The sequence below is a fragment of the Musa acuminata genome, chromosome BXJ1-10, assembly GCF_036884655.1.
Source record: "Musa acuminata AAA Group cultivar baxijiao chromosome BXJ1-10, Cavendish_Baxijiao_AAA, whole genome shotgun sequence".
NCBI classification, from domain to species: domain Eukaryota; kingdom Viridiplantae; phylum Streptophyta; class Magnoliopsida; order Zingiberales; family Musaceae; genus Musa; species Musa acuminata.
The window spans coordinates 20,446,501-20,467,179 of NC_088336.1; the positions used below are offsets into that span (position 1 = coordinate 20,446,501).

General features: G+C 37.1%; 2 protein-coding genes across 2 annotated transcripts; both read left to right on the forward strand.

Annotated features, from left to right (window-relative positions):
* The first annotated feature begins 10,968 nt into the window (after positions 1-10,968).
* Positions 10,969-12,626, forward strand: LOC135594950 (disease resistance protein RGA2-like). The gene has a single exon (XM_065085458.1). It carries the CDS (start codon positions 11,184-11,186, stop codon positions 12,408-12,410), a length of 1,227 nt encoding a protein of 408 aa, XP_064941530.1. The 5' UTR covers positions 10,969-11,183; the 3' UTR covers positions 12,411-12,626.
* Positions 12,627-12,834: 208 nt separating this feature from the next.
* LOC135594752 (disease resistance protein RGA2-like) lies at positions 12,835-14,463 on the forward strand. The gene has a single exon (XM_065085262.1). It carries the CDS (start codon positions 12,835-12,837, stop codon positions 14,461-14,463), a length of 1,629 nt encoding a protein of 542 aa, XP_064941334.1.
* The last annotated feature ends 6,216 nt before the right edge of the window (positions 14,464-20,679 follow it).

Below are 20,679 nucleotides of genomic sequence, written 5' to 3' on the forward strand. Positions count from 1 at the left end.
AAATTTTGTACCCTTCTTTTGCTACATAGTTGTATATATGTATGATGTAAATCTCACTAGTCATCTTTCTTTATTTCTCCATAAATATTATATGTATTTCTGCAAACTTAATACAATGAGTTTAAATTTGGTTTAAACTATATATTATATGTATTTCAACCGGATGGATCCTTCATCGTACATACAGTATCGAGGCCGGATTGAATCAACTAAAATACAAAGAGTTCAACTACAATCAACTTTTATCTTTTGCGATAAATTAATTGATGTGATCTTGCATCCGACAACCTCTTTATAGCTTTTCCTTTACAGCTTGAATGAGATAGAGAATGCTGTTTGCATGAATGCTTCGGAAAGAAGACCATGGAGAACAATAAAGCGACTAACTAACTGGGAGCTTGCTTGGGACGATGGAGATTCTTGATTTGTTTCTTGTGCCGACGGTAAGGCAGATTCCAAGAGTGTGTTGGTGGTATTAGTGGCACAACCTTTGGAATCCTTCCAATTTGGAGATGGTGATGCCCTGTATTCTTGCGTGCAACTTTCTCGAGAAGAAACCGAATAAAGTGCTTGATTAAAGGTGTGCGTTACAATGGCGGGGTACGTCCTCGTGGTCGTGTTCGTTCGATGGTTAAGGCAGATAGATGCCAAGAGTAATATAGAGCTCCACTAAAAGGTGAGGCGAGGGAACTCCGAGACTCCCACCCGGCATACTACACACAAAGAAGAAGAAAAGGAGGAGTGAGATCTGAACCATACATGGCGGTGTCGTCCGATTTGAAGTTCGTACTATTAAAAATACTAACTGTTAGAATTTTAAAGGTCACACGTAGTATAATTAAATATGTTAAATCATTGTTTTGATTAGTCAAAATTAAAATGATCTAATTAAAAAAATTTATTTAGCTAAAGGATATAATAATTATTATAAAAATTAATTGTGTAGATACCTATAATCATAATTATAGATTCATCATTTATGACTATAAATAAGGTTATGGTCCCCGGTTGCAGTAGTATCGAATAAAGTTTCTCTTCACCCGTCAAGGAGGAATCTAAAGTTCTTAAGTATACTATGCAATTGGAAGATCAAATCACTGATTAATTCAGAAAATACTCTAATGGATTCATTAGGTACATTTCCATATTAATATGTTTCTTAATTATTATAGGATTTCATGCATATTATAGTGGATTTAATAAGTTTTATGGAAACATTCTAAAACCATTGTTTTGGATCTATTAAGTATGTTTTGATTCTATAAAACAATTGTTTGATCCATATTTGATATGTTAAAAGAACCAACATTTGGTATCAGAGTTTTTCTACTTGATGAACATCTAAACTTGTTTTTCATGTATTTTAATGATGTTTTCATCAGTATTTTGGAGTGATTTGATTTTATAATCATCGGGGAAGATGATGGTTTTATGTAACCATGCTACAACGTGCTTCACATTTAGTTCAGTACCTTTTTCTGATGTTATATCACTTTAATTTTGGAATGTCTTTTCATTTTTCAAATTCATTACTACACTACAAGGCATAAAATTTTCAATTTTTTTGAAATTTTATGAATTTAATTAATTAGATATTATTGAAATATTATGTTGGTTTAATTATATTGTTGCAATATTATGTTGGTTTAATAATATTGTTGCAATATTATGTTGGTTTAAACATAATATTGGTTCTATAAAGTTGTTTGTTAATATAAATTGAATAATTTATATGCTTTAAATATTTTAGTCAACAAATTAAGGTCAAACCAATTTGATTAATATAGTTCAAATTCAATTAGTGATTGTTTAATAATAGATTAAGTAATTTAATGTATCAAGTCGCCAAAGTAACCTCTCATATATAACAATTCTCATGAAAATATTAAATGTATTATGTATTTACATGCATGCGGTAATTACCCAGCCCAAAGGAAGGTTAATAACTGACAGGATTTTATACCTATAGTGATAAAAACATGATAATTCTAAAGTTATACATGTAAATAATAAATCAATCCAAAGAAGGATTTATCATTTGACATACTTTATTATTAGTGTTTGATCATTACAATGAGACTACCACTAGCAATTAATATTGAAGTCCAAAAATAAGATATTAATGTTGCACTTGGTATATTGAGATGGGTTAAATCATTATTTAAATTTACTTAAGTTTATGACAATAAATATGAGCATAATTTCTGGTTGTATGTTGTTCTCTTATTTAGGTTCTCTTGTAAAAATATCTGATAACCTCAATTCAGTACCGGTTCTAAACGAAATCAATTTAAGGGCAAAAAAAATAAATAAATATGGAAATAATGAGGCTGACAAGGGTCCAATCAAGAAGAAACAAAATAAGGATGATACTTGTTTCTTCTACAAGAAATATGGGCATTTAAAGAAGGACTGTACTAAATATCATGCTTGGCATGTTAAAAAAGGAATATTCTTTACTTTGGTTTGTTCAAAAGTCAATTCAACTTCAGTACCTAGAAACACTTGGTGGTTAGACTCCGATGCAACAACTAACATCAGTGTATCAATGCAAGGTTGCTTAAGCTACCGAAGGCCTAATAATGCTGAGAGAAGCATTTATGTGGGGGACGGAAAATCGGTAGATGTGGAAGCTATAGGCATATTTAGATTATTATTGTGTACTGGATATTATTTGGATTTGAAAGACACCTTTATTGTACCGTCATTTAAACGGAACTTAATTTATGTTTCTTATTTGGACAAATCTGGTTATTCTTATTCATTTGGAAATAATCAGTTTACTTTATCTTTAAATTCAAATATGATTGGAACTGGTTCACTTATGACTTATGACAATCTATATTTACTTTATACTATAGCATCAATCCTTGAATGCGGAATTACGAGGTACTAAATGTAAAATTAAAAAATCTGGTGTATTATGGCATAAACGTTTGGATCACATCTCTAGAAATAGAGTTGAAAGACTTGTGTCAGAATGGATTCTTGATTCTATTGACTTATCAGGTTTAGTTGTTTGTGTTGAATGCATTAAAGGTAAATAAACCAAACCTAAGAGACCAGGTGCATATAGAGCTACAGACGTCTTATAATTGATATATACAGATATTTGTGGATCATTTCCTACACCTTCATGGAATGGTCAACAATACTTCATATCATTCATAGACGATTACTCTAGATATGGATACTTATGTATCTAATACATGAAAAATCTCAGTCTTTAGGATGTGTTCAAAGCATTTAAAGTTGAAATTGAAAATATGATAAAAAGCGTGGAGGGGAATATTACGACAGAAATGATGACTCAGGTGAATAATGTTCAGGACCATTTGCTTTATACATAGAGGAGTATGAAATTGTCCCTCAATATATAATGCCCCTGAGTCATATAGCATAAATAGCATAGCTGAAAGACGAAACCGTACACTCAAGGACATGGTAAGAATATGATTTCTAAGGAGAGGTTACAGCTTAACTTTTGCTGTATCCAGGTGATTTGCACTTACAGTTTATTATATTATTTTAATTATCCGAGTGGAGTATTTATTTGAACTGTGAAGCTCCTACTTTATAGTACCCAAAAACCATCTATGCTGACTATGATCTGACCATGCCTATTCTATGGCGGCACAAGTGTCAACACTGGCAAGTTTTGTGTATTCACCAATGAACTCTCAAAGGTCAAGATGCATCTTCTTTTATTACTCACAAGACTCCTTGAAGTTGTTTCATTCTTGTCTCCAGCACACATGTTAAAGCATCAAAGAAGCATCTCGTTTTGGCTTTAGCTTACCTTTCTAGACATGTATTTGGAAATAACTGCATGAATTAAAGCTGGTGTAGCTAGTAAGTTACAAGAACTGGATCATTGATTCATGCTCAAGATATTTTTTGTCATGGTAGTTCAGACAAGAGCTTCTCCTGATTAATATATATAGGTAACAAAGTCTGCTTTCTTTCTGATCGTTACTACATTTGTTAACAAGTTAAAATATTAGATCTATAGTTTGTTTATTTCAAGTGTCTTCTGGTTTTTCACATTCTTTTCCCTCGTTAAAAGTAAATTTAATGGACTGTCTCCGATGTTTGTTTGCGATAGTCGTAAGAATATATATCTGTTTAGTACAGCACTATGATAGATCACAATTTAATCTTCTCTGATTGTTTAAGTCTATATCGATGAGGAAGATAATCTATGAGAAATTATTTTCCCTGATAGAGAAGACAAAGTTGTCAAAGTAGCCTTGACTATTCTGGAAGACTGTAGTAAGGGATGAAAGTAAAGAATCAATTGTAGTCCTTTAGTGTCATAACAGATCATTTAATACAGCTGGGCATAACTTTTCTCTAAAAAAAAGTACAATATACACAAACAAATGCCATGTTTGATCATTTGGAACTCACCATCTTTCCTCTGCCACAGGATTGTGAGCGGAGAGCAATTGGCAAATTGTTCCATCATAAGTTGGTAGATCATTCTTCACCGGTCCTTTGAGAAGATAATTTTAGATTCTTCAGTCTCATACTAAGTTTGGAAGGTAGGAACAGACAGCTTGACCACCAGAGACTCCTCGAATCAATGCTCAGCTACAAAGGGAGGGAGGAAGAACCAGATATGGATTTAATTCCTAGAAGAGCAGAGGCTCTTCATGCGGATTTTGTTGCAGAGCAAGGATCTTTTCTTTTTTGTTTTTCATAAGTCAACCTTTCTTGCTGTTTGTTGTATTCTCATTTTATTTTAATATATTTTTTTCTCATTCATGGTTCGCTTTTTGTATTAGCGTTAGTCGCCATAAACAAAGCAGAAGCATTAGTGTAATTACATAGATTGAGATGAAACTGGGAATCAACCAAAATATTTTCTTTCCCTTTAGGTCAGAACCGTGGTGAGACCATGGTGGACATGACAGGCAATGTAGGTTCGACCTGGCATTTGTGCCTCAGTAGGTTTACCTTAACATGATTGTGCAGCATATTTTTCCTCTCTCATAAATTTTTAGTAGATACACATCAATAAAAGTAACAACATTCAGGAGGCATTCCCATAAGTTTCGACGAGGTGTTAATAAAAAACCATAAATCTTGTTATAGATGTTGAAAGGAAATTTTATGTCATTCTTTTGCTACATGGTTGTAGGTGTTGGGTCCAGTCCATGTGGGCTTGGACAATTTGGGCCATAAGCCCAAATCAACTAATTGGAGATTAGAGAGAACGAAATTAGGGTGAGATTAGTGTAAGAGCGTGTGGCGACTTGCAGAGAAAAGAGGAGAGAGAAAGTAAGGTTTCTGAGTTTTTCTGCTTGACGATCGGTAGCCAAACGTTGTCAGTTTCGGCCCAAATTTTATGTGGAGAATCCTTGCAGCAAACTCTACAATCCTAACGATGTTGATCTACAGTTTACCCTCTCTAAGGTACTTTTCTGCGATATCTACTTTGTGAGACCTAAAATTCTATTTGGAGGAGATCCACCTATGTGCTGAAGATATGCTATTCTTGAGCCAAGATCTATGTTCTTGATGTTATTATGATCCTCTAGTTATTCTAGAGAAGACCTGTTGTAAACCTGTTATCATTATTATTGATAGTAGAAGTTTGAGGTGGACTACGGTCCCGTGGTTTTTCCCACATTGGATTTTCCACGTTAAAAAGATTTGGTCTCACTGTGTGATTGATTTATTGCTCTATTGTTTATGCTGTGCTGATTGATATTAGCATTTTGATATCAAGTTGGTATTTTGATGAGGAACCTATTTTGATACACAAAGAGGGAAAAGAATTATTCCGCATTAACAGGTTTCTTCCCAACAAGTGGTATCAGAGCATCAGGTTGTTTGGTGCTAGTTTTCTTGTGTGATTGAAATGGAGCAGTCTGATGGTATGATTAAATTGAACTCATCAAATTATTCCACTTGGAGGCGTCTGATGGAAGATTTGCTCTATTGCAAAGATTTGTATAAGCCTATCAAGGTTAAAGATAAACCTTCTATTATGGACCATGAAGAATGAGAAGTTCAACATAGAAAAGCTATTGCCTATATTAGAAGATGGATGGATATAAACTTGCATATTTCAGATGAAATCAGAGCTGATGTTGTTTATCAAAGGTTAGAAAATCTCTTTGCGAAAAAGACAGTGGGAAATAGAATTTCTCTCCTCAGAAGGCTTGTAAATTTGAAGTATAAAGATGGTGGTAACATTGTTGAGCACATAAGCCTATTTCAGAGTCTTGCAAACAAGTTGGTTGCTATGAAAATGAATATAGATGATGAGATGCAGGGATTATTACTTCTCAGCTCTTTACCAGAAAGTTGGGAAATGTATGTGGTGACTATTTGTAACTCCACGTCAGAGGGGACTCTAACCATAGATATGGTTAAAGACAGTTTGCTAAATGAAGATGCAAGAAGGAAAGAACAGGGTGAATCTTCTTCTGGTGCATTTGTTACTGAAAAACAAGAAAGACGTGGAAAAAGTCATAGCAGAAATCCATATGGTTATAGAGGAAGATCCAAGTCTAGAAGAGATATCAAATGTTTTCACTGTAATAGGCCAGGTCACATGAAGAAAGAGTGTAGGTTTTGGAAGCGAGAACAGAATGAAATGAAGAAAAATGAGAAAGAGATCAATACAGTTGCTGCTGAAGATAATATCACTATTGTCTGTGATGAAGGTTGTGTTAGCCTTGTAGCTCAGGATAGTAATTGGGTAATTGACTCTGGTGCTTCATTTCATGTTACTTCTCATGGTGATTTCTTTAGATCTTACAGTGCTGGTGATTTTGGTAATGTCAGAATGAGAAACAATGGTACATCTAAGATTGTGGGTATTGGAGATATTTGCTTGGAGACTAGTATTGGGAGCAAATTGATACTCAAAGTTGTAAGGCATGTTCCAGATATTCGTCTTAACTTGATATCTACAGGTAGACTTGATGATGAGGGCTTTGCACATTATTTTGGTGAAAGTAAATGGAAACTCACTAAAGGTTCTCTAATTGTGGCAAAAGGAAAGAAGATTAACTCTTTTTATGTCATGGAAGCTAAGCTACACAAAGGAGAGATTAATGCAATTCGAAAAGGTGAAAGTATAGATCTTTGGCATAAGAGGCTTGGACATATCAACGAGAAGGGACTTCAAACTCTTGCTAGAAAGCAGTTCTTACCAGAGTTGCAAAGTACATCTCTTAAATCTTGTGATTATTGCTTAGCTGGAAAAACACATAGAGTTACATTTCAGACATATCCATCATCTAGAAGATCTGATGTTATTGATTTAGTTCATACTGATGTTTATACTATGCAAACTAGAACTCTTGGAGGTGCTCTTTATTTTGTACTTTTATTGATGACCATTCTAGAAAAGTTTGGGCTTTTGCTTTGAAATCTAAAGATCAGGTACTCGATGCTTTCAAGGAGTTTCATGTCAATGTTGAAAGAGAAACTGGCAGAAAGCTAAAGTGTGTTCGATCAGATAATGGTGGCGAGTACAGGGGTCCTTTTGAGAATTATTGCAGGTTCCATGGTATCAGGCTTGAGAAAACAGTTCCTAAAACTCCTCAACAGAACGGTGTGGCAGAAAGGATGAACAGAACCATTGAAGAAAGGATTAGATGTATGCTTTCCCACGCCAATTTACCAAAGTCATTTTGGGTGGAGGCTATGAGAACTATAGTTGACCTGATAAATCTTTCTCCATCAGTTCCTCTGCAAGGTGATGTTCCAGAGAGAGTATGGAGAGGAAAAGATATATCTTATAATCATTTGAGAGTCTTTGGGTGTAAAGCATTTGTTCATATTCCCAAAGATGAGAGGTCCAAGCTTGATAATAAGGCAAAAGCATGTATCTTCTTGGGATATGGTTATGAAGAGTTTGGGTACAGATTATGGGATCCAGTGAACAAGAAGATTATTAGAAGCAGAGATGTTGTGTTTCTTGAAGACCAATTGTTTGATGATGGTGATAATGTTGAGAAGCCAGAAACCTCTATTTATATTCCTTGGAGTTTGGGTCCAATTCCTTCACCTGTAGTTCATGATGATCATGGGGGAGATGAACAAGAAGATTGTGGTGAGAATACTAGTGATGATACACCTACAGTTGATGATGCTGAACCAACTGAACAGGCACCTCCACCACCAGTTGAGATTCTATTGAGAAGATCCACTAGAGAGCGACAACCCTCTACCAGATATCCTCCATATGAGTATGTTATGCTTACTGACGGGGGAGAGCCAGAAACTTACCAAAAAGCTATTCTACATGAGAATAAGAGTGAGTGGGTTAAAGCCATGCAAGAAGAGATGAGATCCTTGCTTGAGAACCACACCTATGACTTGGTAAAGCTGCCGAAAGAGAAGAAAGCTCTCAAGAATAAGTGGGTTTATAAATTGAAGACTGAAAATAATAGCTCACAATACAAGGCACGACTAGTTGTGAAAGGATTCAGTCAAACGAAAGGTATTGACTTTGAAGAAATATTTTCTCCGGTTGTGAAAATGTCCTCTATCCGAGTTGTTCTTGGTTTGGCTGCCCGCTTGAATTTAGAAGTTGAGCAACTTGATGTAAAAACAGCATTTCTTCATGGTGACTTAGAAGAAGAAATTTACATGGAGCAACCAGAAGGTTTCAAAGCCAAGGGAAAAGAAAATCTGGTATGTAAGCTTAGGAAAAGCTTATATGGACTCAAACAGGCACCTAGACAGTGGTACAAGAAGTTTGATTCCTTTATGATGAGCCAAGGGTATGATAGAACCACATCTGATCATTGTGTGTTTATGAAGAAATTTTCAGATGATGATTTTATTATTTTACTGCTATATGTTGATGATATGTTGATTGTTGGCCATGATGTTGGAAAAATTGAAAAGCTTAAAAGAGAGCTAAGTAAGTCTTTTGCCATGAAAGACTTAGGATCGGTGAGACAAATACTTGGCATGAAGATTCTTCGTGATAGGAAGAAAAGGAAGATTTGGCTATCTCAGGAGACTTACATTGAAAAGGTTCTTGAAAGATTCAACATGAGTAAAGCCAAAGCAGTTTGTTCTCCACTTGTAGGTCATTTCAAGCTGAGTTCAAAACAATGTCCTACAAGTGAGAAAGAAAAAAAAGAAATATCCAGAGTGCCTTACTCATTTGCAGTAGGCAGTTTGATGTATGCTATGGTTTGTACTAGGCCAGATATAGCTCATGCAGTTGGAGTTGTTAGCCGATTTCTCTCAAATCCTGGAAAGGAACATTGGGCAGCAGTGAAATGGATATTAAGATATCTAAGAGGTACTTCCAGGTTGTGTTTATATTTTGGTGATGATGAACCTGTGTTAGAAGGGTACACAGATGCAGACATGGCAGGTGATACTAATTCCATGAAGTCCACTTCGGGATTCTTGATGACATTTGCAGGAGGAGCAGTCTCTTGGCAGTCTAAGTTACAGAAGTGTGTTGCTCTATCAACCACAGAAGCAGAATACATAGCAGTTACTGAAGCCTGCAAGGAAGCTTTATGGATGAAAAAGTTTCTACAAGAATTGGGCTTGAAACAGGAAGGATATACTGTTTACTGTGACAGTCAGAGCGCTATTCACCTCTCCAAGAATTCAACATACCATTCTAGATCCAAGCATATTGATGTGAGATATCACTGGATTCGTGATGTGCTTGAGATGAAAGAATTACAGTTGGAAAATGTGCATACCAATGATAATGGTTTAGATATGTTGACAAAGTCTTTGCCTAAGAAGAAGCTTGAAGCATGTCAGCGAAGAGCGGGCTTGATACAGCCCATCATATGAGCTGGAGGGGGAGAATTGTTGGGTCCAGTCCATATGTGGGCTTGGACAATTTGGGTCATAAGCCCAAATCAACTAATTGGAGATTAGAGAGAACAAAATTAGGGTGAGATTAGTGTAAGAGCGTACGGCGGCGTGCAGAAAAGAGGAGAGAGAAACAAAGAGAGAAAGTAAGGTTTCTGAGTTTTTCTGCTTGACGATCGGTGGCCAAACGTTGTCAGTTTCAGCCCAAATTTTATGTGGAGAATCCTTGCAGCAAACTCTACAATCCTAACGGTGTTGATCTGCAGTTTACCCTCTCTAAGGTACTTTCCTGCGATATCCACTTTGTGAGATCTAGAATTCTCTTTGGAGGAGATCCACCTATCTACTGAAGATATGCTATTCTTGAGCCAAGATCTATGTTCTTGATGTTATTCTGATCCTCTAGTTATTCTAGAGAAGACCTACTGTAAACCTGTTATCATTATTATTGATAGTAGAAGTTTAAGGTGGACTACGGTCCCGTAGTTTTTCTCACATTGGGTTTTCCACGTTAAAAAGATTTGGTCTCACTGTGTGATTGATTTATTGCTCTATTGTTTATGCTGTGCTGATTGATATTAGCATTTTGATATCAAGTTGGTATTTTGATGAGGAACCTATTTTGATACACAAAGAGGAGGGAAAAGAATTATTCCGCATTTCTTCCCAACAGTAGGTATGTATGATGTAAATCTCACTATTCATCTTTCTTTATTTCTCCACAAACATTATATGTATTTCTTCAAACTAAATACAATGAGTTCAAATTTAGTTTAAACTAGATAGATATTATATGTATTTCTACTGGATGGATCCTTCATCATACAGTATGGAGGTCGGATTGAATCAACTAAATACAAGGAGTTCAACAACAATCAACTTTTATCTTTTGCGATAAATTAATTGAAGTGATCTTGCATCCGACAACCTCTTCTTTATAGCTTTTCCTTTACAGCTTGCACGAGATAGAGAATGCTGTTTGCATGAATGCCGCGGAATGAAGACCATGGAGAACAATAAAGCGACTAACTAACTGGGAGCTTGCTTGGGACGATGGAGATTCTTGATTTGTTTCTTGTGCCGACGGTAAGGCAGATTCCAATAGTGTGTTGGTGGTATTAGTGGCACAACCTTTATTCTTGCGTGCAACTTTCTCGAGAAGAAACCGAATAAAGAGCTTGATTAAAGGTGTGCGTTACAATGGCGGGGTACGTCCTCGTGGTCGTGTTCGTTCGATGGTTAAGGCAGATAGATGCCAAGAGTAATATAGAGCTCCACTAAAAGGTGAGGCGAGCGAACTCCGAGACTCCCACCCGACATACTACACACAAAGAAGAAGAAAAGGAGGAGTGAGATCTGAACCATACATGGCGGTGTCGTCCGATTTGAAGTTCGTACTATTGGAAATACTACCGACGCCTGAACTGATGGCGCAAGGACGGGAGCTCCGTATCCAAAATCACCTGGAGATGGTTCACGATTGCATCTGGGCCCTCAATGCGGTGATCATAGATGCCCAGATGCGAGCGTTGAAGGAGCCGGAAGTGGAGGAGTGGGTGAACGACGTCGGGATAGCCGTCGCGGACGTTGAAGACCTGCTCCACAGCATCCTAGGCTGGCAACCGAGGGGAGCGGCGGCATCCAATCTCTTGTCGTGCTCCTTCCCCAACGTCGACGGAGTAGCATCTCGCCATGCTATTCTACTAGAGATGGAGGAGAAGGCACGCAGGTTGAATTACCTCGTGAGGAGAGGGTCTTCGCTATGCCTTCGAAAGGAGATGATGGATTCTACATATCCACGACGAGAAGAAGAAGAAGAAAAAGAAGAGTACTTCAAAATCTTGAGAGAAGAGATGGTGGGAAGAGACGACGAAGTAGAAAAAATCATAGATAAAATCGGTCGGAAGCGGCGACGACGATCCAACTCTGTGCATGATGATGATGGGCTTTGGTACTTCCTCCTATCCGGCCCATTTTTGGTGGGGAAGACATCCATCGCTCGCATGGTTTACCACCATCCATGGGTCAGCAAGCACTTTGATCGTCGAGTCTGGATTGATGGGTCCAAAGTATCTTCCTTCGACGCCATGTGGGTCATCAAAGAATTTATGAGATCGATTGCTGGGGAGCCATGCGAGGACGTCTGGCTGTTTTATGATCGATTCGGTGGAAGCCACAGATACTTAATCATCCTAGATGACTTCTTTATTGGGTTGGATGAGCAGGACAAGTTATTTCAATTGGAGCACTTTTTCCTTCTCATGGGTAAACCGGGCAGCTTAGTGATGCTCATCGGTGATTACAATCTCGATGATATATTTTTTTTACGTTCACGACATGCTTTCTTAAGACAATCTGTTAATACTATATCGGAAGACAATTGGGTAAAATTATTCATGAGACACGCACTGAGCCATCCTGATCAGGCCGGGGTAGTGGAGGAATGGATGCTAGTTTCATTCGCCCGGAGACTTCATCGTTATTTCAGTTTGTATCCTCTGTATGCCAAGATGTTGGGATTGATATTTAGATACACTGAGATGAGTCGATGGCAAGAAGAAATAGATGCTCTGTGTAGGACGGAGCAAATATAATACAATCAGCATTTGAATTTGATGTTTCTATATTATCTTTCTCCAATATTTGCACGACAATGCCTGTATCAGTTGTTGATTCCACAGGATTACATCTCTGGCCACGTTGACTTGTTGCACGTGCTCGCTGCTGAAGGCATTCCACGCAAAGAGAAGACAAAGCCTACAACATCAATAGAATTGATGAAAAGTGCCTCAGAGCGACCTAACTTGAGGGCGATGGTTGGTCGAGATTCCACAATCCCACAATAGTATTTTAGTTTGATGCTCCTATATTATCTTTCTCTAGTATTTACACGATCATACTTGTATCAATTGTATTCCACAGTTTGACATCCCCCCCCATCCCAACTTTTCCCGCGAAGAGATGACAAAGAGTACAATAAAATTGATAAGTAATGCCTTGGAGCGATGCTACTTCCGGATGAGGGTTGGTCGAGATTCTACAATCCCACAACAATGTCTTCATCTACACTTGCTCGTGGATTCCCGTACATCCGCATTTCCCACGAGCTTATCTGCAAAAGTAAACAACAAGTTGAGAACCCTATCTTTGCATAGGGAGGAGGAGATGGTTCTTAAACAACAGCCATGTCAGATCACAGATATCTCGGCAACCATGTTTGCAAATCTTATCCATCTACGCATCTTGCATTTAGGTGATACAAGGATCCAACAATTTCCTCACACGGTTGGCAAGTTACTAAACTTGAGATACCTCAACCTTTCTAAGAGTGAAATCCAGGTACTTCCTGTATCCTTATGTAACCTTCGAAATTTACGAGTTCTAAATTTAGCTTGGTGTGAGAAGCTTTGGAGACTACCTAGACGGATCTACAATCTTAGGAGTCTACAGATCATGAAGTTAGCTTTTTGTGCAAGGCTTCAAAGGTTGCCCAAATCAATCACCGGCCTTGCGAATCTACAAGAATTAGACCTCGAAGGTTGTCATGACCTCATCGAATTACCCGAGAATTTTCGTAACCTGAGAAAATTGACATACCTGAATATAATCAAGTGTCGCTCTTTGACACGAATGTCGGCAGAATTAGAGCAAATGCATAACCTTCAAATGTTATTTGGATATCCTATTAGTACAATCGGTAGTATTAAAGATGTCATCTCAGAGTTGCAATCTCTAATAGGTCTCGAAAAACTTGATTTGTGGAATCTCCAAATCGTCTCAAAACTAAAGGATGCTTCCACTCCTCCAATGCTGTTGCAAGAAGTACTACCAAAGCTCAAACATTTGGCACTGCATTGGAAATGGGATAATATGAATGATGTCGAGAAAGCTTCTGATGTCACATCGTTGCAGGTACTTGAGGGCCTCCAACCTAATATATATTTGTCAAAACTAGAAATCGTTTCATATGCTGGTAAGGACTTCCCCGTATGGATGAATGATGTGAATTTCTATCTCTATAATTTGACGGAGATCAGATTGGTCAATCTCCGGAGATGTGAAAGGCTGCCACTACTCGGGGAACTAGTTCATCTCAAGATTGTTGAGATAAGCGGCATGGATTCAATCACTGTTGCAACATTCCATACTTATTATTCCGAGAGAATAATAAGGTTAGATAAACTAATTTTCTCTGAAATGCCTCAGCTAGAAAAATGGGAAGAACCAACAGACAAATGGGCAGGACCAAGAGAAGTAAATGTTGAATGGGACACTGAAGAATTGACACTGATACAGTGCCCAAAATTGAGGACATGGGAGTCGAACCTGAGGGTGAGAAAGTTGAACATTTGGTTGAACAATGAGATGCTATGGCATTGTCAATCCGTGGGTTGGTTGAGACTCATCAGCCGTATAGACGAGTTGACGATTGTTGGATGCCATGAGCTGATGTGTTTGCCACAAGTTTTACGGTCGAATCGATGGGTCATCCAGTTGACCATTATTCGCTGCAATAAATTGGTCTCTATACCAGATTGGCTGGTAGAAATCGTATCTCCACAATCTTTGTTTATATCTGGTTGCACTGAGCTGTCATACATACCACCGCAACTCAAACACATGGCCACATCTTCGACTACAACATAGTGGTTGTCCCAAGCTACGGTTCTAATGATTTCTACTTGAAGTGACACCCCTCTTGCTTTAATCTCTGCAGCTACAACCTGGTACGCATACAAATATTTTAGCTCTTTGCTATGCCCTCTTTATACTTCTTTATCTGATCTCTGTTTTTTGCAATATAAATGAAGTACTCCATATGCATGCGTGCATGCAAGATGTTGTCCCATCGATGGTGTCACGCTATGCATCGAGAGAGAAATAAATGAACAATCGTTTGATATTCTGCGATGATAAACACCAATGCAATTGATTCTATATGGGAATGTGTATACGAAATTTGTACCTATTTGATGTAATTGATGTAGTTGATTAAACAACATCGTTGATGCCTATTGTTGTTGTTGTTGTTGTTTTTAAATCATCTAATACAATAACTGGTCTATCTATTACTGTTGTGTTGCATCTTTGAACTCATGCATGTGGATAACGTGAAATGGATGAAGGTTTTTGATTCATTCAACGTTTTATTTATGTGGTTTTATCAAGTATATAAGTATAATGTGTTGGAAATTTTCATGAGTTAAATAAATAGAGTAGTCTAAATAAATAGAATAGCCTCTCCTCATATGACTAAAAGAATCACGTTAACCTATAACCCAAAAAACTTATGTTTTTAAGTTGAATTAATGTTTGATATGATATATGTTAATTTTAAGCAGTTTGATTTAGATTCGTTATTGTAAGATTTTTGATATGGTACGAGAGATAACGTTAGTGGGAAAAAAATTGAATGAGTAAAAAAAATGATCTAAATGATAAAGAAATAAGAAATTAAGCTATGGTTTGATTGAATCAAGATGAACTATCACGAAATAGAGCCAATGTAGCATTGAAAAATATTCATACTTTTAAGGGTAATGGGAAAACAACCCAAACTTAATATGAAAAGTTATTTAAAATATTCAAACATATAAATAAGGGAAGATGTTGAAAATATTTAATGTATAAATAAAAAATTAAAAATATTGACGTGAGTAAGATGAAAAAAGATAGATAAATAGATAGAATAGTCTAATATGGCTAAAAATTAACAAGTTCAAGTTATGTTTGATCCAGCTTAAATTTTTTGGATTGAATTGATGTCTAACTTAATATATATTAATTATAATTAATTTGACTCAACTCATCGTCATTTATTTTTGACATAATATATATCGAAAACGATGCAACGAGAGTCTTGTCATATGTTGGATGTGCCCCCATGCAAACATGCCTCTGCTTATCTTGACGAAAGGAATCATTGGATGCAGACATCAAGAAAATAGATGTTTTGGTGAATGTAATTAATTTCTGTCACAGTCTCACAAACTTGGCAAGCATGCAGACATCAGGTCGTGTTTGGATGATTCATTAGTGCATAGTCATGTTTGGATGCTCTCTTATACGGGAAACAATGTTGTTCACTCACAAATTCATACGAAATATGATAATTAAAGTAACAAATTATCATCCTTCGAGAGTGACACCATGATAAATATATACTCTAATCAAAACAAACACCATAGATAGTGGCGAGAGTGTGAAAGACTAAACGTACTACAACGAGTTATGTTCACTTGTAAAGGCCTTCAAAGTAGTCCAACATTGGGTGTGGGCTGAGTTGTCCGAGTCACCATCCTTCTTTAGGAGGTTGTGTCAATGGATCAATTCCTATTAGGTCAGCCAAGAAGAAATAAACATGATAAAATCGAGCCCAAACTTGATTCATTATATTAGATCAAACAAAACATGAACACTAAGACGAACTATTGCTGTTGGATTCACATGAAACAACCCATGTGAGGTGATCAATTAAACATGCAAGACAAATGTCGAGGTCGCGCTGCAATTTGAAGTCTAAATATTTTAGCAACAAGGAGGAGATACATGCCGCGTGAAACGAGAAAGTAATGCGTAATGGGTGGTAGAATTTTGTAGTCAAATCAAATTGTAGGTTTGAGTGGGACACGTCGAGAGAACAAAAACATGTAATTTACAAGTTTAGGTAGATTAAACATGTCGATAATTAGAACTATAGGAGGTGGTAGAGAAGGAAATGGGGGAGGGTGGTGGGTAAGTAACGGCGGCGGCAGGCAGGTTGGCAGGCCAAAATGCATGTCTCCATCGGGCGTGATTGTTGCATGCATGAGCTGCTCTCTCCTCGTGGCCTCCTACATGTGCTCGTGTTTCGTGGCTGCCCTAATCATAGACCGCATGCATGCACGTAGTACGACCGATGACGATGACCGAGAGAGATAGAGAGAGAGAGAGAGAGAGAGAGAGAGAGAGCATTTTACGTGAAAGGAAAAAGAAATAGATGTGATAGGATTAATTTTGATGACCTGATGAGATCGATCAGACATAATTTTTCAATATTATCGTGTGTGAAAAAGAAAAAGACGTTGAGAATTAATTATTTATATCTTATATCTCTTATTTCCTTAGATAAAAGATTTTATCGAAGAATTTTCTTTTCAAATGCATAAAATACTTGTATCACTTATCTCTTATACTTTTGTATCTTAAATCTCTTATTTCTATCGGCGAAAGATAAAACTCCTACGATAGTCAAGATATTGTTTGTTCCTTCATCGTAGACAAAAAAATGTTAATGATTGACTTAAGAGCTCTAGCTTAATTCCATGAGTTCAAAATGTAAAAAAAAAATAGAAACATGCCTAGAGATAAGTTTTATATATTAGTGAGATTATAATCATCAATTTAATGAGGGAGTGTTGCCTTGTTGATGTGGTTCACACAGTTTATGCGTCATGCATAGTTTGTGCATCATGAACACCAAGTTGATTGAGCTGCATACGTCGAATTAGATTTACCGAAAATAATGATCATAATCTCTCTAAAAACTTAGCATTTCCAAGAATCGCAAGAGTTGATAGTTGCACCGAAGAAATCTATGCATACATAGTGTTATACAACTTAGAAGAAATGTGATCTTATTCTTATCAACTTGAGTATATCAATTGTCTTATAAGGCTTTTGTTCTGATATCAATCGTTGATCTAATGAGATAACAAATCTATTAACTTTTTAAGTCTTGAACCGCTGTTTTAAAATAATATAAGTTACTAGTGGTGTTAGTTTGGCAAGTCCCATAGTCCCACATCGGGAAAATCAAACTTGTTATCTCCTATTGGAATTATAAATAAGGGTCTGGGCTTTGAAGTCAGAGGCACCACAAGAAAACCTAAGTATTTGCTTTGGGTTTAAGTCCACACTCAGTTAAATAGTTTGGGCTTATTGATGAGGTTTTTCTTGTTTAGTATTTTCGGGTGTTTTATGGCCTAGGAACATCTTCCTAAGGCATTTGTAATTGTCCCTCTTTTGCAGTAGTAATTTGCTCATCTTTCGTCCGTGGATGTAGGTCAAAGTCAATTGACCGAACCACGTATATCTGGTGTTCTGGTGTTCTTGTCTCGCTTTTATTCTTTCCGTTTTATTGTCTTGTTGGGTTGCCAAAATTACCTTGTGGTAAATATCCTGAGGCTAGCTCTAACAAACTGGTATCAGAGCCTGGTTTCGGGATCTTTTGGCAACGATGACAATAACAAAGATTGTTGTCAAGAAATTCGACAGAAATGTTAACTTCGGCTTGTGACAACTCAAGATGGAGGCCATTCTAGTTCAAGACGGAGTTGATTTGGTACTACAGGGAGCCGAGAGCATTCCAGATGATATGTCAAAAGAAGAGCTTGCGGGTATGGATAAGAAGGCCCGATCAAGCATCATTCTAAATCTCTCTGACGAGGTTTTACGGGAGGTAGCTACAGAGACTACGACTAAGAGCATGTGGGACAAGCTTAAAGCCTTGTACATGAAGAGAATAGTGGAGAATCGTCTCTACTTGAAGCAGAGTCTATATATGCTTCAGATGACTGAAGGTACATCTATACTCTCACATCTTGATAAGTTTGATTCTTTGGTTATGGATTTGGAGAATATAGATGCAAAAATTGATGATGAGGATAAGGCTTTGTTACTCTTGTGTTCTCTTCCCCAATCTTTTAAGCATTTCCGTGATACTTTGATTTATGGAAAAGAAACAGTTTCGTATCAAGAAATTAAATCTACACTGAAATCTAAGGAGCAGATAGACAGGAATATCACTGGGGAAAGTAGAGAGAATCAGGCTGAGGGTTTGGTTGTTAGGGGGAGAATGGATAAAAGAGAATTTGACAGTAGTAGATCTAAATCTAGATCTAAATCCAGACATAGAAATTTGGAATGCAGATATTGTCATAAAATGGGGCACATTAAGACTGATTGCTTTAAATTGAAAAATAAATTAAAGCAAAAGGGAAAACTTATTGAGAAAACTACTGAGTCCGCTGAAGCTAGTGTAGCAATAGGGAATGTTGAAAATATTTTCTTTGCTACTGATGACAGGACGATGTCTAAAAATGAATGGATTTTAGATTCGGGTTGTTCTTATCACATGTGTCCCAATAGGGATTTGTTTTCCACATATGAATCTTGTAATGGTGGAATTGTTTTGATGGGCAATAATGCCGCATGTGATGTTGTTGGTAGAGGAACAATCCGAATTAAAATGCATGATGGTATTGTGAGGACGCTCACTAATGTTAGACATGTTCATGATTTAAAAAAAATCTCATCTCTTTAGGCACCCTAGAGGCCCTTGAGTGTAAATACACAGCTGAAGGTGGAGTTATGAAAGTTTCTAGAAGTGCTCTTGTTGTTATGAAAGCTTGTAAGTCTGGTAGCTTGTATATTCTGCAGGGAACTACTGTCACAGGTTCGGTTGTAGTTTCGTCATCATCATTATCGGATTCTGACATCACCAAATTATGGCATATGCGTTTGGGTCATTTGAGCGAAAAAGGTTTGAGCATATTGAGCAAAAGGGGTCTACTTTGCGGACAGAGTACTAGGCCACTTGATTTTTGTGAACACTGCATTTTTGGAAAGCAGAAAAGAGTTAGCTTCACTTCTCCGACAGTTCACAAAACGAAAGGTACTCTTGACTATATTCATTCAGACCTTTGGGGTCCAGCTCATGTTCAATCTAAGGGTGGTGCCAGGTATATGTTGACTTTCATTGACGATTATTCCAGGAAAGTTTGAGTTTATTTTCTGAAGCATAAAAATGATGTTTTTCTAACATTTAAACAATGGAAGGCTTTGATTGAGAAGCAAATAGGTAAACATATTAAGCAGCTTCGAACAGATAATGGCATGGAATTTTGTGAAGGTGACTTTGAAGAATTCTGCAAAAATAAAGGAATCGTTCGGCATCGCACTGTTAGGATGACGCCTCAGCAAAATGGTGTGGCCGAACGTATGAACAGAACACTCTTGGAGAGAGCGAGGTGTATGATCTCAAATGCAGGGTTGACAAAGGACTTTTGGGCAGAGGCGATTAATATGGCCTATTACGTTGTCAACCGCGCTCCTTCTGCAGCACTTAACTTTAAAACTCTGGAGGAAGTTTGGTTAGGTACTCCTGCTGATTATTCTGATTTAAAATTTTTTGGGTGTCCAACATACATGCATATAAATGAAGGAAAATTCAAGCCTCGAGCTAAAAAGTGCATTTTCCTTGGGTATGCTTTTGGGGTGAAAGGATACAGATTATGGTATTCTGATCCCAAATCCCCAAAATTTATAATCAGTAGAGATGTTACTTTTGATGAATTGTTTATGTTATCTTTCAAAGAGGATTCTACTAGTTGTACAAATGGTAGTGCACAGAAGCAAGTGGAGCTTGAGATTGGTAGTTCAGATTCTTTTAAGTCGAACTCTTCTACTCAAAGAATGCCAGTAGGTGGTCCCGAGTCTACTGACGCAGATGATCCAAAGGAAGAGCAATATTCCATAGCCAAGGATAGACCATGGAGAGAAATTCGACCACCACAAAGATATGCAAATTTGGTTGCATATGCTTTGTCTGTTGCAGAAGAGACAAGTGAAGTTGGTGATCCTATTTCCTACTCAGATGCAGTTTCTTGTGATAATTCCACTAAGTGGTTGATTGCAATGAATGAAGAAATTGAGTCTCTCAATCAGAATAGAACTTGGGATCTTGTAAAGCCGCCTTCGAATAAGAAAATTGTTGGATGTAAATGGGATACCATTGCTGAGGGAAAGGTCCTTGTTCAGAAAATTCATACGAAGGACAATCCAGTTGATATGCTTACGAAGCCTCTTCTAGTTTACAAGTTC

Excerpts from the sequence above, each read along its gene's own strand:
- LOC135594752 (XM_065085262.1), top strand. The coding sequence starts at position 12,835 with ATGAGGGTTGGTCGAGATTCTACAATCCCACAACAATGTCTTCATCTA.
- LOC135594950 (XM_065085458.1), top strand. The coding sequence starts at position 11,184 with ATGGCGGTGTCGTCCGATTTGAAGTTCGTACTATTGGAAATACTACCG.